This window comes from Ahaetulla prasina, chromosome 2 (assembly GCF_028640845.1).
Source record: "Ahaetulla prasina isolate Xishuangbanna chromosome 2, ASM2864084v1, whole genome shotgun sequence".
Lineage (NCBI taxonomy): Eukaryota > Metazoa > Chordata > Lepidosauria > Squamata > Colubridae > Ahaetulla > Ahaetulla prasina.
Window position 1 is genome coordinate 232,667,545 of NC_080540.1, and position 17,608 is coordinate 232,685,152.

At 36.0% G+C, this 17,608-nt stretch overlaps 1 protein-coding gene across 4 annotated transcripts in view; it reads left to right on the forward strand.

The window, feature by feature from the left end:
- The window catches only part of PCSK5 (proprotein convertase subtilisin/kexin type 5), a 179,784-nt gene that overhangs the window by 106,111 nt on the left and 56,065 nt on the right, over nt 1-17,608 (forward strand). For all 4 annotated transcript variants that reach the window (XR_009153591.1, XM_058170467.1, XM_058170466.1 and 1 more), the window contains exons 8-9: nt 9,642-9,854; nt 16,902-17,002. Coding sequence is in view for 3 of the 4 variants with exons in the window: in XM_058170467.1 (XP_058026450.1) it covers nt 9,642-9,854; nt 16,902-17,002 (314 nt within the window). In the remaining variant the exon portion in view is untranslated. The remainder of the gene's footprint in view (nt 1-9,641; nt 9,855-16,901; nt 17,003-17,608) is intronic.

Below are 17,608 nucleotides of genomic sequence, written 5' to 3' on the forward strand. Positions count from 1 at the left end.
CTGAAGATGTAGAAGTGAATTAGAATAAAAGGAAGTAAATGTAGGAGTAGATTGCATCAAAATATCTTAATGATTAGTTCAAAGTATATTAGTTCAAATATATTATGAAAAATATTCCTAATACCTGTGTGTGTTGGATTCATTTGCCATTCTTTTTTTTGCAAGATAATTTTATATTAAGTGTTTTCAGATGAACAGTGCCTACTAGTGCTATCATCTAAATGCATTATTTATGCAGATATTGCCATTTCCTCTATAATGTATTTTTTGTGGAAGAAGAGATAAGCAGTTTGAAACATGTATAAAATGTTCTGAAAGATTTAGGGAAGAATAGCCTCTATTTCTACATTTAGCCAAATCAGATATACTGTATAAAATAAAATATATCAGATTTTGAGAATCTGAAGTACTTTAGTGAGTTTTCAAAATCAGGATGAACAGAGGACCTCATTAGTGAAAATGTTAGGTGTGCATCATTGTGAAATATTGCACAGATTTCTCATGGCAAATCCTTTTCACTAATATAAAGAAGGGGAATTTCAGTAAGAGAAATTAGATATTGGATTATTTTTCCTTGATTGGCACATTCGCTACCTTCTTGTACCCAGTGTACCGTTCTGTTTAGTGAGCAGGATAAAAGCCAAAAAGTTTGTTGGGCATTAGTGATCAAGCGTTGCGCTGTTGAGCCTGTTGTGAGAACCCTCCTTAATGCCTCCCTTTTCATTTTTGCTGCCTTTTTCACCTATCTTGCTTCACCAACTTTGGCACTGGTGCTCATTGATAGTGTTGACAGGAACTGAGAGTTCTCTTAGCATTGTCAAACAAGATAGTCCTCAGTTAATGACCATTCGTTCAGTGTCTGTTCAAAGTTATGATGAATGAATAGTACTTACACACAGTCCTTGAACTTACAGCTGTTACTATGCATCCCTGCAATAACATAATAAAAATTTAGGTGCCTGGCTGTCTGCCCAAATATATGTTTGCAGGGTAGCTTCAACTGCCCCAATTCACTGTATTCCCCTCCCGCATCTCTACCATTTTGGCTCATGACACTGTGCCACCCTTTATTTTGCCACCCCTGCCCCAGCATTCTTCTGTCCATCACTGATTTTCACTTCTTCTTTGTCTCCACTGCCAGTGAAGCATATATGGCTCGGCCTTTCTTCCTGAGGTTACACATGACCTTCTTCCCAAGGTTGCATATGGCCTTTCTGCGGCTTCACAAAATTTTGGAAGGGATTCCTGAGGCCTTGCGAAAATGCTGCTGGACATGTGAGGATTTCTTCCCAAGATCTCATGCAGCCACATGAGATCTTCTAAAACCTCAGGAAGGCTGGACATTTTCCAAGGCTTTCTTGGGAAAGAGGTTGTGTGTAGTTGAATCCCCAGCTGAAGGGGAGGAGGCTGAACCAGAGAGAAAAAACAGTCCAAGTTAGACTTCATTCTGGGGAGGAAACATCTGAGATCAAACCGTTTAGTCTATATAAGTCATTCCCAAGAGGAAGCAGACAATCTGGAAAAAAATTCTTGTAATATTTGTGATCAACAATAAAATATCTGCCTGTCCATGAGTTGCTTGCTCCTGATGTGTGTGACCTCAGAAGGAAGGGCAAGGCCAGGTGTGCTCAGTAGCAGGAGGAAGACAAAGTGGCACTGGGGTAGCTGCTGCAACACAGGGCTTGAGGTGGCATTTCTCAGAGCTGGGTTGGATTTGGGTTAGGGTTAGAAGGAACATGATAGACATTGCCAATCATTTTATCATTTTCAGGATCTCAAAATATATTTATGGTAGTAGGAACATTTAGAATATGTCTCCTTGAACAATGAAAATTAGACAACTAAAATAGCTTGAAAAGTGAAAATGCAGAGTCTATACATGCACTGACTTTTGCTTCAGCCAGCAGCCTTTATTGTTTTGCTTTGTTTTTGCTATGCTTACAAATTAAATACTAATTACAGTTCTTTAGGGAATAGCTTGAAGCTATTTTGTCTGTTCCAAATGATGCAGTCAGTTATGATTCTTTATTATTCATTTGAAAATCCAGACTAGAAATGTCTTATATAATTTGACCAGTTTTAAAACGTTAAGCTTTTTTTACTCGAAGATTGTTTAAAAAATTAAATAAAATTGCATCTTAAATAGAAGAATTCATGCAGATCCTTTGAAACTTGATCTACGAAGTTCCAATGCCTACGTTTTTTGGACTACAAATATCTGGAGGCAAATAACACTGAGGTCAGGTTTAAAAAACAATTATGCTGTGCAAGTAATAGAGACTAAGGTTAGAGAGGATTAATATTTTGAGTTTTATATGACTTCTGAGGTATCTAATTCAGAATCCTTAGAAGATTCACTCCAGCTGTTCCAAACATTACTGGTTAGAAGCAAGTTGTTGTTGAAAAAAAAGAAAAGAAAAACAGACTATATTGGGTAAATCAATTCCTAAGAATTTTGTTATATTTGCAAAGAAAAGTTAAAGATGGCTTTTAAGTTGAAGTTGGAATCTATATAAAAATTCCCTTTGTTTAATAACGTTTAGAAGGTTTCTTCTTCTTCTGACAAGATTGGTAAAATCAGGGGAATATGAATACAAATACATCAATTTGTATGCATTTCCAAATGAACAGCTATTAAAATGATATGAAATAACTTGGGATTTACAATTTGAGAAGGAAATGCATTTCCTTTGATGGTAGTTGAAATTAAGCTTGTAGATGTTTAACATCATTGAAGAAAATTTTGGATTACAATCCTGAAGCTTTAGTCCTAGATGTAGCATAGTTACAGAATTTCCAGAGTTCAGAAAATGGCCATCCATCCATGAGGAACAGACAGAAACATCTTTAGAGGAACTACTCCAGGGGTAGTCAACCTTTTTATACCTACTGCCCACTTTTGTATCTCTGTTAGTAATAAAATTTTCTAACCGCCCACTGGTTCCACAGTAATGCGCCATGTATCGTCATCTGTGCATGCCTCTCGCGCATCGTGGATTGGATTGGGGGGGAGCTCTGCTTGTCTGTTACAGCTGGGTGGTATGGGGGGAGATGCGCGAGCTATTCTGGGATGAGGCTCTTCTGTTTGCGGTCGCACTATAGCGCCATTTAGTTTTACTTACATAATGTGAACTAAACTTATGCGTGGGCGATACAAATAGTATATTTTCAGAAATTTAAATTGTCACAGGGTATTTAATGAAAACCTAATGAAAATGTTTTTAAATAATGCTATGAAAATTTTTTAAAAAGTCAATCAAATTTAAAAAAAAAGGAAAGTGCTTCAGTATCGGACAAAACCCCTACCGCCCACCATGAAAGCTGGAACGCCCACTAGTGGGCGGTAGGGACCAGGTTGACTACCACTGAACTACTCTGAAGAAACAGATTGATTCTCGATGAATATTCACTTTGCTTTTATCAAAACAAAAATGTACAATGTGCTGCAAAAATCAAAGGATGGAGGAATGATTTAGTTGCAAATCAGGAACGCTTTAAACATATAGTTCTTTTATATTTCTAAACATAACCTTAATAGGTTACAGTCATGCTAACTTGCTAACCTTTACTTCCCAATGAAAATAATGGAAATATTAATCATGCCATTTACTTTATTACTTACTTTTTGAAGATCTCCAGAGCTCCAGAAGAGGCTGACCCACAGAGAAGCCAAAGTGTTTATGATGAAGCTGTAAGAACATGAAATCTAAGGAAAACATTTTCACCAGTTTCTGAGTAAAAGACTTCGGCTGGGGCCATGTGATCAGCAGGCCTAGGCCTGGACTGGGCCAGAGCAGCCTCCTGCTTCGTCAGGGACTGAGGCAGCAGCAGCAGCAGCCAATCAAAGGGGAGGTTGCTTCCTTTGTCTCATCGGACTGAACTGCAAGGCCCTTGTTGATTAGCTGCCACACCCCAATCCCTGAAGCTGCTCGTTCAAACTAGCCAGTCAGCAGCAAGCAGACTGGGCCCAAACTAAGCCTGCGGGCCTTGATGGCAGAGAAACCAAAGTCTTTTATTCAGATGGGGAAAGCTGAATAACACATGTCACATTCTTACAGCTTCGCCGGCTTCTGAATAAAAGACTTCGGCTTCTCTGCCATATAGCTCAGCCTTTTCTGCAGCTCTTTGAAAAGTAACTACAGTAAAGCCATGGAAAATGGGGTGGGGAGGGCTGGATCGGGCCCAGGGACCCTCCATTTTGGCTTGTAAGAGGCCACTAAAGTCCTAGGGAGGCCCTGTAACAGGCCATTCACATTGGCAAAGAGGCGAAGGAAGGCTCACCAGACAAGCAGGTAGCTGGGCTGCATGGGAGGCAGCAGAGAATGGCAAAGGAAGGCTAGGCAGGGAGCAGGGCCACATGGGAGGCCGGGACGAAGGCAGGCAAGTGGGCTGGGCACAGGGGCCACGTAGTCAAGGCAAGCAAGAAAGCATGGGAGGGAGCCAGAGAACAGCAGCTACTATGCCGTGGCCAAGGCGGGCGAGGCAAAATATGGAGTGACTGGGAGGGGCATGGCGGGGTGAGGGGGGCCAGTCAGTGGTGTGACTAGCTGGTTCTCTGAACTGCACAAAAATTTAACAACTGATTTGGCCAAACTGGTCCGAACCGGCTGAATCTCACCTCTGGAAAAAACCTAATATTTTGCAAGTAGTGACTAACTTTGGAATAACTAAAACAAAAGAGTTTTGATTCAATGCATGCTATATATTTTTAAATCTTAGGGATCAAACTCAATAGAGCTGATATGGATGAAACAAAATTTTGTTGAAAAAGGCAGAACAATGTATTTCCCCGAAAATAGGACATGTCCCAAAAATAAGGCCAAGCCATAAATATACGCCCTCCCCCGAAAAAAAGCCCTAGGCAAGGGGTGGGTGTGTCCAGCATAGGAGGCAGCTCTTCCCTGTCACCTCCTGAAGGTTCAGCCCCATAATTGCTGCCCACTGATCAGCTAAGCCAACGAGGGCTGGGCAACTCTGCACAGATGTCCAGAGCACCTCCCCAGCTGCCGGCCTCCTTTCCCCTTTCCCCTTCCCCTTCCCCTTCCCCGATTGTTCTTTACTTGGGACGCCCCTGCCAGAATTGCAAGGCTGAAGGTTTTGGATGGAGCATTTTGGGGATGTGTGTCTTTGCTGCGATCCCAAAGAAAGGACAGGCTGCAGGAACCCCTCCTCCTTTTTTTCCCCTGCCGATTGTTCTTTACTTGGGACCATAGCACAGACATACATCCCCAAAATGCTCCATCCGAAGCCTTCAGACTTGCAATCCTGGAAGCGGTGTCTGTGCTGCAATCCCAAAGAAAGAACAGTGTGTGTGTGAGAGAGAGAGAGAGAGAAAGAGAGAGATGCGATCCAACCTCGGAGAGTTATCCAGGGCTGGCAGCAATGTTCTCTCAATCCCCCCCTCCTTTTGCACACACACGCACACACACACATACATACACACATAGAGGTGTCCCCCCCCAAACCTCCCAATGCAGCTACATCCCTTGACTAACCGGTTTTCCAGCTCCATTCTCCACTGTTACATGCAGGGAAAGAAAAGTAGTCTTATTTATTTATTTATTTATTATTTTAATTTATATACCACCCTTCTCCCGAAGGACTTAGGGCGGTTTACAGCCAAATAAAACAACAATCACAAAAATTAAAAACATTTTTTAAAAAAACTAATTCAATTTGGCTAAGAAGAACTAAAAAAACTCTAATAGAAAACCCCCATTAAAACTATTAGGCCAGCCCTGCGCGATGGAACAAAAATGTCTTCAGCTCGCATCGGAAGGTCCGGAGGTCAGGGAGTTGACGTATCCCTGGAGGAAGCTCGTTCCAGAGGGCAGGGGCCCCCACAGAGAAGGCCCTCCCCCTGGGGGTCGCCAGTCTACATTGTCTGACCGATGGCACCCTGAGGAGACCCTCCTATGGGAGCGCACTGGTCGATGGGAGGCAAGTGGTAGCAGCAGGCGGTCCCGTAAATAACCCGGTCCTATGCCATGGAGAGGTTTAAAGGTGGTAACCAGCACCTTGAATTGTCTGTGGGATTATGGTAAAAACACCTTCCAACTTCAGGAGATTTTTTTTTTCTTCATGAGAAGTTGGAATGTCTGAACTACCTGTATTTTTTTTTTTTACCCTCATCCTACTTTTCTTGTGCTGACCGACAAACAGACAGGCATAGACAGATAGATAGAAACGTGTGTGTGTGCGCACACACACACACACATTTCATCTTCATCATAATTTTCCTAGTAGTGCAGATATCACTCTTTTTTTCAGCTCAACTGGTTGTTGATCCATTGGTTGCAACAGGAATTGACCAACCTGTTTGTAGTCTGAGCTTGATGTAACTGGTTGAGTGACTGGGCCACTCATCCAACTGGCTTTTGTGATTAAAGCAGGAGTAGAACTGGTTTCCAGTGTGGTGGCTTAATCACTAGACCAAAGTGATTGAATTGAAACATATGACTTCTCAAAGTGGAGGAGGGAGGATGAATTTTTAATGTAACACTTCAACAAAAGATAATCATATTTCATTGTAATTCATACATAATCTATGTCTATGGGCAGCTTGTTTGTAGGAGGCAGGTAATGCATATATGATATGGAGCCTACTGGGTAATTAGAGCCATAAATTTATCTTTCCAATGTTGAAAAATAATCTCTTGGCAATAATAAAGACACAAAAATCTATTACCATTGACTAGCAGTCAACCTTTATGTTGTGATTATATAATTCAATAGATTATGTGCATCTGAAAATATTACCTTGATTTGTTTCAAAGTCAGATTAATATATCTAATTGTTATATTTCTTCCCCATAAAATAGTAACTTTAGAACACCGCAAAAACTTATGATTTAACAATCGTAAATGTTACTTTAGTTGCATGTCCAATAATACAATTATTTAGTCTTCTGTACAAATGCCATGAGTTTCAATAAATCACAAAAAAAAATTGTTTTATAATGTGTAATCTAAGATCTAACAAGGTGTTTAGTTTTGAAGTTTTTAAGCCAAAATGAGGGTCTCACATTTCTTATCAATTAACAGATCAAATTGATATATGAATAATTGGTATTTATAAAAACTGATTGTTGACTTTTTGGACTCAGAATCCCATTTAATAATTTACCTAAGTTTGAGATGAAAATGTTGCTGGTTCAAATCAAGATGTCAATAAACAACTGTAAATACTATCTTTTGGTAGCAACTGACAAATGTTATTTATCTTTTAACAAAGAAAATGATAAAAGCTCATCATTATCATCCACTAATTTTAATAATATAAAAGATCCCAACATCCATTCAGATATACAAAAAATCAATTTTTACTCCATTTTGTGATCTGGGTTATATCATAGTGTCACTTTGGCATTAAAAAAGAATCAAAGTATATTTTCCTAAATATACTCTTGTCAGTTTTCAAATCAATTTGATAGTGACAAATATATATATTTATTTGCCAATTGCATCTTTTTCAACAATATCTTTGGATTTGAAGAGTCCTGCTGAAATTTACAAAACCAATATAAAGTAAACAAAATTATTTTTGGAAACGTATGTACAAATTTCAATATACACCATATCCTAGAAATGTGATTATCTGTGTCCTGAGCACCCAAGTTTTTCTCAAGCTGGGCACCTAGATCATTTTCCTGCTAGACAATATGGCCCAGACATATTCTACCTGCAGTAGAGGATCCTAAATGCAATAAAACATGTTACTTTTTTTGTAAAGCTGCTTCATGCAAAATAAAGCCACACATAAAAGAGAGACGAAGTGAGTCACTGTCTTCAGTGTCTCCTGATTTGGGAAAGGGTTAGGTATATGGCTTAGGACCGGGCTATCTACGGAACCGCCTACTGCCGGCTTCTATCTCCCATCGTCCGGTACGCTCCCACAGAGAGGGACTCCTCAGGGTGCCGTCAGCCAAACAGTGTCGACTGGCGGCCCCCAGGGGGAGGGCCTTCTCTGTGGGAGCTCACTGTGGAACGAACTTCCCTCGGACTTGACAATTACCTGACCTTAGGACCTTTCTGAACTTAAAACTTATTTATTTCATATGGCTGGACTAGCCTGATTTTATTTTATTGGATGGGTTTTAAAATTGTGTTATTTTACAGGGAGTATGTTTTTTAACATTTTGGGCATTTAAATTAGTTTTTTTAAGGGTTGTTTTAAATTATTGTGTGTATTTATATTTTATCTGCCTGTTCACCGCCCTGAGTCCTTCGGGAGAAGAGTGGTATACAAATTAAAATATTATTATTATTATTATTATTATTATTATTATTATTATTATTATTATTATTATTATTATTATTATTATTATTATTATTATTATTATTATTATAACTGACAGACTGGCAAAAATTAGCCAAAGATGCAACTGGACATATTTTCCACCTGTTGTTTCTAAAAAAGCCATGATTTAATGAGACTGCATGATAGCTCCTTCAGGGAAAGTGCTACTCGTCAAGAGTTTTAGATGGAACTTTCATGGTACTATAAGACTTCTGAACTAATAGTAACCTCATCTAGCTGTGAATCCTTCATTGGCTCCTTTTATCACTCACAGCCTCTAGGCTGCATTTAAACTTGCCACCACATCTCCTGTTTGCCTTAGGCCAAGATGTAAAATGATATCCTCAGCATATTGTTGAGGTCTAATATCCAATCAATGGATGATTATCCACCATGGTTTCATTTAAAAAAAAGGGGTGGAGAGAAGCTAAGTACTGATGTGTACAAAACAAGTATTGATGTTTCACTGCTTTTGCTGCCACAGCATAGGTCCGAACATGGAATGGTACTCAACTCTGGGTGTTGTCATTCCTCATCACCAACCAGCATTGCTCCAGATACTTTACTTCCTGTCCTAGACAGGAATGCTCCAGATTGATACCAAAAGAAAGTCTGTGCACGGACCTCCTGCTAAATACTTGATAACTAGGTGGCCCTCAAAGCTCCAGGTTAAGTCAGCATAAATTTCAAAAACTTACTGTCCTATCTCATCTTAATTAAAATCCATAATTATATCTAGGCAAATGATTTATACATTTGTAATGATATTGAATTATTAAATGGTATAATACATATAGTCCATGAAATATTATGAATAATAATGATAAATTAAGCTTTATAAGAAACACAATCTAAAATGTAAAATAGTTTATAAAAACAATATTATAACCAGGAAAAGATCATTCATAAATTGGAGAATTAGTTACGATGGAAGTGGAAATAACTAATATATATTCATTCTCTGATGCTATCAGAATAGAATATTCTTTTTACAAGATTAAATAAGAAAAAGAATTTTTATGCATTGTATAAATAAATAAATAAATAAATAAATAAATAAATAAATAAATAAATAAATAAATAAATAAATAAAGCAATAAAAGTCCTTTAGTCCTTTAATTTCTTAATTTATTCACTGGTAATTTCATAACCTTTTTGGGACAGCAAGTATTAGCAAAAAGTACTTAAAATGGAAGAGTACTATAATCTCTTATTTGCTATTTCATAGGATGGATTTAAATTACAAATAAAACATTTTATCCAAATTAAATTATTAAAAGAAGGCTATTACAATTTATTATCTACTTCTAATTTCAATATTTTTTTAATTTATTTCAAATAGGGCAGAAACAACTTGGGCTCCATTTATGTGTGGGCATCTGGAAATGGTGGAAGAAGTAAAGATCATTGCTCGTGTGATGGCTACACCAATAGCATCTATACCATCTCCATCAGTAGCACAGCTGAAAGTGGAAGGAAACCTTGGTATCTAGAAGAATGTGCATCAACATTAGCTACAACCTACAGCAGCGGAGAATCCTATGACAGGAAAATAGTATGTGGTCTTTTCACCATGATTGAAGTTCAATTGAAAATGAAATTGACAACTTCTTTTTGTAAATATATTCTAGGTTTTATTTATCCTAAAGTTACTTGACATTTTTTTTATATTTTAAAGGATTTGCTCCTAAAAAACCCTCTTTTTCATCCTCAACCAAAAACTGATTTGCACAAAAAACAAACATACAGAAAATCTTCCAACTGAAGGGAGGGGAAAACACATTTGTTCTCTCTCAATCCTAGTTTTCCATCATGAATACAAATTTGTTTAATGTTTTCTCCTTTTCAGTCTCTTGCTGCTAATAAGGAGATAAGATCGGCTATTTTTCAAAATATATCGTTTCTTCTAATAATCTGGGATATTAGCCATCTCTCCTGGAAACCTTGCTGTTTTCAGATGATTAATTTTAAAGACAAATTCTGAGGTAACTCTTCATTCCAGTAATTATTCTATTATCATCTGCTTTCTTCTAATTTTTCTTTTGATAAACTTTATATATTTGGGTTTTTTCTATAATTTCTTTAAAAAATGGTAAAATAAGGAAGAAGTCATTCATTTTTCTAGCAAAAAATATTCCCATGATGTACAAGCCTTTAATTCCCATTCACTCAAAAACATGATATAGTGTAACACACATCGGTTCAAATATTTCTAGATAAGATTTTCTTAAACATTCCATGCTGAAGCCATAAATAATTCAGCCTAGGATCATTTTTGTGTTTCAAATTAATTAAATAAAATAAGACTAAAGACTCCAAGCACTTGAAATATAATTAATGATTTCAAAAAATGCAAGGATTCCAAAGACAACTTTGCATGACCTTTAGTTACAGATTACAGCATGCTGCATGCAAAGAGCATAAACATTATTTTGGCTTCTAATACTAATAAAGGAGAATAGTTGAAGCTCAGGGTTGAAATAAAGTGTCCTTGGTGCTCTCAGAACTTGTTGTTTTCTTGCAGACGTTTCATTGCCCAAGATAGATAATGTCATCAGTGGTAATCCAGTGTTCTAGGCTAGTTTTGGCTTCTAGTGCTCAAGAAGAGGATAATGCCCTATCATTCACATTTCTCTGCTATAAGAGCAACAACAGCAAAAACATAATTCTGCATGAGTTCTCTTGATCTCAGTTAGACTATTGGACTGAGTAACACTATGCATTTAAACTTGTCCAGTCACCCCATGCTATCTATTTGATAAATGATTTCAAAGCCATGCAAGCAACTGTTGGGGCAGTTTTATTTTAAAGATTTCTTGAAATCTTGATTGTCTCAAATTGCTACTTAGTGATGGACTAGTAACAATATCCAGGCATAATCCCAATTCTGCGTAATCTGGCAGTTGTAATTTACAACTGCATCTGTCTATTATAAATCTACATACATTTTCAGGCAGCCACCTATCTGCCTCAAAGAAAAAGCATCTTCCAAAGTGACCTTTTCAATTGAGAGACTCAGGTTCCTGCAAGGAAGGCCACTAGTTATGAGAAGAACGTGGCTAGACCCAAGCAATAACAGAATTGGACCCACTGTGTAATCTCTCCAGATTATTTATATAGAATTTGAGATCATATAATTTGTAATATAATGTAATTTGATGGTCTTACCCAAATTTCTTGATCTTTGAATTTTTTTTTCTCATATGCCACTCAATTCTGCTTCATCCAATCTGAATCAGTAACAGCAGAGACTTAATAGGTTTGTGATGATGGGCTGGGTAGACTGAAAAAGATTTGGAGAGAAAAAAAGCAATTCAGTCACAATCTACAAAACCTCAGCACTTGGGATAGTCCCGTCCCCCCCAAACAAAGTGAAGGGCACTTCTCAAAAGTTGGTATTTATTTTGAGATTTCATTTTACAAGAAAATTTTCATGTTTTGTTTTATACTTAGAACACTTGGAGTTGCCACTCAAGGTTGAAAAAAAGAACAAAATAGTTTTCACATGTCTAATTATGAGGCCACCTGACTCCAGAATCCCTAATTATAAATCCATTTGACTCAAGATGGCCAGAATGGTGAACCAAGTATAAAAACTATCAGAATGATTCATCTGGAGGGAAAAGCTATAAAACAACTTTACCTATAAATAATTCCAAATTTTCCATGCAAGGACTGGGGGAAGATCTTCAAGGCTCTTGAAGGAAAGCAGAGTAGAGGACATTTAAATATGAGGGGAGAGAGTGGGTATTGAATCAAACAAGGCAACTTCTGGGTTCTCATCATTAAAAAAAATAGATGGTAATTGGGATAATATACAAAGCAGATATATTTAATCAACTTTGATTTAAAGAAGAAAATCAGTTCAGCAAGTTTATATCAAAACATTTTACATGGCTCAAGTAGAATTTCCATTCAGAGCATTTTTGTTACCCTTTTCTGACTGAAATATCTCTTTAAATAATTGAAATAAAACTGGTGATGGGATTAATACGTGAATAATAATTCAGTGCCTATGGCCGTAATCCAGCATAACTCTAATTATGCCTAATCTTATTATGCTCACAACTCTATTAATAATGTTGTAATGAAACTGAAATATTTTGGCCACCTAATGAGAAGGAAGGACTCACTGGAGAAGAGCCTAATGCTGGGAAAGATTGAGGGCAAAAGAAGAATGGGACGACAGAGATCGAGGTGGCTGGATGGAGTCACTGAAGCAGTAGGCATGAATTTAAATGGACTCCAGAGGATGGTAGAGGACAGGAAGGCCTGGAGGAACATTGTCCATGGGGTCGCAATGGATCGGACACGACTTCGAAACTAACAACAACAACAATGAAGCCTTGAGCTAAAGCAAACAATCTAACAAGAAATATAATTTTAATCCAGAGTTAATATAAATAAAATCTGTTGAGTCACTAAGACTTTCTTGCCCTTCCTGCTTCTTCAACTCTCTATAGTCCAAACCACCTCTCCCGAGGATTTGGCAACTTAAAAAAATATAATATTTGAACCTTAATAAGAAAGGGAATTACAAATAATTGTGCTATTGACATATTCTGCTGTTTTCTTCAAAATTAATTATGGATCTTACTGTTCTTATTAATCTGTATAATATAAATGTGAATACCTCAAGCCGGTACATATATTGTGGCCTACATTTATTTATTATTTATAAATAATATGATGTATGCCATTAGTTCCATAGTCCAGAAAGCTTACCATCACAGCATATTAAGAAAATAAATAAAGCCAACATAAAAGTATAACCAACTTTTGACAGGGAAAATAATCGAATGGCCCCTAGTATTGCTGTTAACCCAATATGAAGCCCTCTTCTTCAAAGTCTCTGTGGAAAAGCACAATTTTAACTGACCTCAGTGAGAATGCTGTTTGAAAATAATAGTGCAACAAACAACACCATCTCTCTACTATATTGGCTTCTACTGTCAGACAATTACATTTTATGCCAGCTGTAGCTTTTGGGTCATCTTCAGTGACAACTACTTCATAAGGAGAAGCACAATAACCTTTTGCTTAATTCAGAGGAGTTGTAAGCCTGGGATATATTTTTTGGTTCTGCAAGATTTTCATTTGAGACTTCTTTGGATGGAGCATAAGTGATACAATAGATTGATGTGAAGTTTGGTGGGTGCCTTGATCTCTATCATACTAGTTTATTTACTTTGTTAGCTGAAATAATGGGACTATTCTCAAACAAAAGGTTGATAACTCAAAAGCAAGATGTTGCTTCTACACATTTCCATTTTTCCTTTTTATATTTCCAAGTGGTTCTAAGTCTGCTTTATATAAATTAAATGACTGAAAAGTACTTGACATTATTTGTATTAATTTTTAAAAAGGAAATGCAATCAATCAATTATATAAATGTAACATATTAGTGGGTTTCTTTTTGATTTTTTTTTTAAATTAACACACCTATTCAGCTGCACATTTCATGCTACTTTAAGGAAGGAGCAGGAGGGACATCATTTATTGTTGATCGATTTTTCTTGTATGCTACAAAATGTTCCCACTGAAGCCAGTTTAATGAAGATCAGAAATAGCCTGCGAATCTTTCTACATCCCTCGTGGTCAATTTGCTATATGAAATCAATTTCAGGCACTATAACATTTTGAATCTGGGCAGTCGACCTACAGATCTTAAGCATTTAATTCTATATAGTGTTTCTTTTTTTATATATGACTATTGAATTTCAATAATACACAAATACAGAATAATAGAAAAAAATTAGAAAAAGAGAACAAGAAAAAGAATTATAACAAGAAAATAAAAAGATTTGAAAAAAAGAAGTAGAAAAAGAATAACTTCCAACTTACTTTAATACCAATATAAATATATGGTAAAGTAACCTGACTATATATTTAAACAAAAATAAAGGCATAATATGTAAATCGTATGCAGTAAACAAAACCAAAATAATACACAATATTTCTATAATCAGAACACATCTAATCATCAAATCTCCAAATCAGTTTTATGTCTATTATTTTTGAGCAAGAACTTCAAAAATAGGATCCAGATTGAAACAAAGCTAGACAATGCTTTTTCATCAGTGGCCAGTTTTGCTATTTCAGCCAGCTCTATTAATTTCCCAATTTATTCTAGGAGTTTGCATATCTTTCCATTCCATGTAGATAGAAATCTTGTGGTGTTATAGATAAAAACAAAGGCCTGTGTTTCCTTTTGGTCTGGTATCCATCATACATGAAAGAGAAAACACCAGTTTTAATTGCCTAAGCATGGGGTTGGACTAGAAGACCTCCAAGGTCCCTTCCAACTCTTTTATTCTGTTTCTGTTTTCTTTATGTTTGAGTCAAACACATATTTTATTCCAATATTTCTTGATATTTGGCAAGTCCACCAGAAGTGATAAAAAGTATAGGTTGCATTTCTGACACTTACTTGACATTCCTATGTACATCACTGACAGTTTATTAGGCATTAAATACCAACAATACATCATTTTATACAAATTTTCTTTCCCATTGCTTGCATTGTTTCCCAATCTTTTTTCTCTTAGGACCCCTTCTCACTTTTGAAAATAATGGAGGATCCCAAATTAATATAGATTAACATTAACATTTATATTAATACTGACACATTCGCTGCCATTGCTGGTTATCACAGTTGTTTGATGGGATTTTAATATGGTATTATTTTTCATCATAGGTTTGCAAATAAGTTTGACTTTGCAGACCTGTGAAAGGGTTTTGTGAATGCCCAGAGATCCTAGCACCAAACTTTAAGAAATACAATGTAGACAAACTTGAGTTTTAACATGTACCGTACTATTTATGCCAAGTCACTTAGAAGTTTACAGAAGTGATACTGTTATTGATACTTGATCTACAACTTGTGTAGACCTGAATACAAAATTATCAAGTTTGGTACATGATAAGTACTTTATATGCAACTATTTTTAGGAAAGTAAGAATTTGTTCTTTTGCATCATTTCCCATCCACCCATCCCTATCCTCTACCCAGAATACTGTTACTGGTTTCAAAGTTATAGCACAAACATAATTAAGTGCTTATGCATGTAACCTTTTTGGCTTTCTGTTAACTCTTTTATTGGCAGTTATATTTATCATTTACTGGCAGTGGCCCTTATTGTTACAATTTATATTCCATGAATTTATATTCCATGTTTTAGCAGCTTTGTAGATTGTGTACTGAGGTTATACTTATAAAAAGTGATTATTCTTTTTTCTTATGTTGATCTCTGATGTACTTTTCTATGGATACATTCAGTTCTAATGTATGCTTCTTTTATTAATTACATGTTGATAATTATAATTCAATATTTATTTTCTAATTGGTGTAACTACATAATGGTAGTTTGGATATGTTTACTAAGTTTGCATATGTTTACAAAGTATAAATGTGTTTGGATATGTTTACAAAGTTTTATATTTTTATTTAAACTGGATGGAAGATGGCTTATATAAAATTTCAATATTTTAATTAAAAAATTCAATATTTCACACCTAATTTCCAATTAATATTTAATTTCCAATGCTAATTGGAATTGGAATTAATCAGGGAGGAAACCTTTAATAGTAGTTATTTCTAATATATATTTTAATACTTTCTATTTTAGCAGTACTAATGTTGAAGATAAAACAATTACATATGCATTAAAAATACTATTTTAAAATGGGGTGTATTTGTGTCTTTAAAAAGCCTTTGTATTATATAATGAAATGTACTTTTTAATAGAATATATAGAGAAAATTTAAAAAAATAAATAATGCGGAATAACCAGAGTAAATATATTTAATATAAAGCTTTCCTTTTTTTCTGCCCTAAACCAAGTATTTATCCTTGTCCCATCCAATTTCAGAATGAGGATTCTGGCATAACTTTGAAAGGCTAGATATGGTCCCATTCTCTCAGCAATTATTTATATGGATTTTGTTGAAACTCGAGTTTCAGATATCCAGAACCCACATCATGTAAATACTTGAACACTTCAAAGATGCCCCATTGATATTGCACATGTAACTTGGATTCCTCTAGGCCTACAGCATAAATATCCACAGGGCAGAAACTGTGTGAGCTCCTACGTGAGGAAGGACCCTGATTATGTCAACTCAAATAGAAGCCAATGCATGTACAACTGTACATTTGTCCTCAGTTGTGAGCATCTGCAGGAGCTGCTGTCATATAAGCAGCCTCCGTTGAGGCAGAAATGTATTCAGAGTGTCTGCTTCTGTTATTCAAAGGGATAAAAATGGGCTACTACTCTTGCCACTGAAAGAATAAAATTTGTATTAGATTGGAATTTAATTTTGCTTGTAGCACTACCATAAAATGCTCAAGTGTCAAATCATCTAACAAAGTGTCTCATGAAGGTAATATAGAACTGTTGCCAGACTTTTCATTACTACAGTATTCTGTGAAGCAAATGATTTTTGAATATCCATATATGCTTTAGAGACCTAAAACCAGCATTAAAAAAAGTTATTCCATTGAATAATAAAGTTTCAAATGCGTTTATGTTTTTTTAACAAAAGAATTTTTTTGTTGTCTGCAGCAATGTTATTCTTAACTGTACACTCCCCCCACCCCCAGATCACTACAGACCTCAGACAGCGTTGTACAGACAGTCATACAGGGACGTCAGCTTCTGCACCTATGGCCGCAGGAATCATTGCATTGGCACTGGAAGCCAAGTAAGTACCTTTGTTTTTGAATGAAAAATAATTAAGACATAAGATTCTATGCGTTCTTCCCCTTTTGTTATAAAATGTTACTTTCACTTAAAAATGCTTGTGCATCTATCCATATTCATGTATTAAGAATACCTGAGGGACTGCCTTTATCTAGGAATATATGCCATCCAATTCAAGCTAGCAGATTGAGCATCATGTGGATCAACCATAGGGTGTTGGCTGGCAGAGGTTAGAAGATGGGCCTTTTCTGCAGTGGCCCCTGCTCTCTGGAATATACTCGTCTGGGAGATTAGAATGCTCCCAACTCTGTTAGCCTTTCATAAGGTTTTAGAAACTTGGCTATGTTCCTGAACCTGGGGCACTAAATATGTTAAGGGCCCATTTTCTAACTTTACAGTTAATTGGCTAATGGCTGCTATGTATATTTATTTTTGAAGTTTCTATTGGTTTTAAATGTTTTTATTGGTTTAATTTTTTTAGTTTTGGAATTGTAAGGACCTAGCGTCATTGATTGAGATGGGCAGCAATAGAAATTGAATGAGTGAATGAATGAATAAATTAATGTAACTTAGATATACATCATAGCTACATTGTCGTGGCATTTCC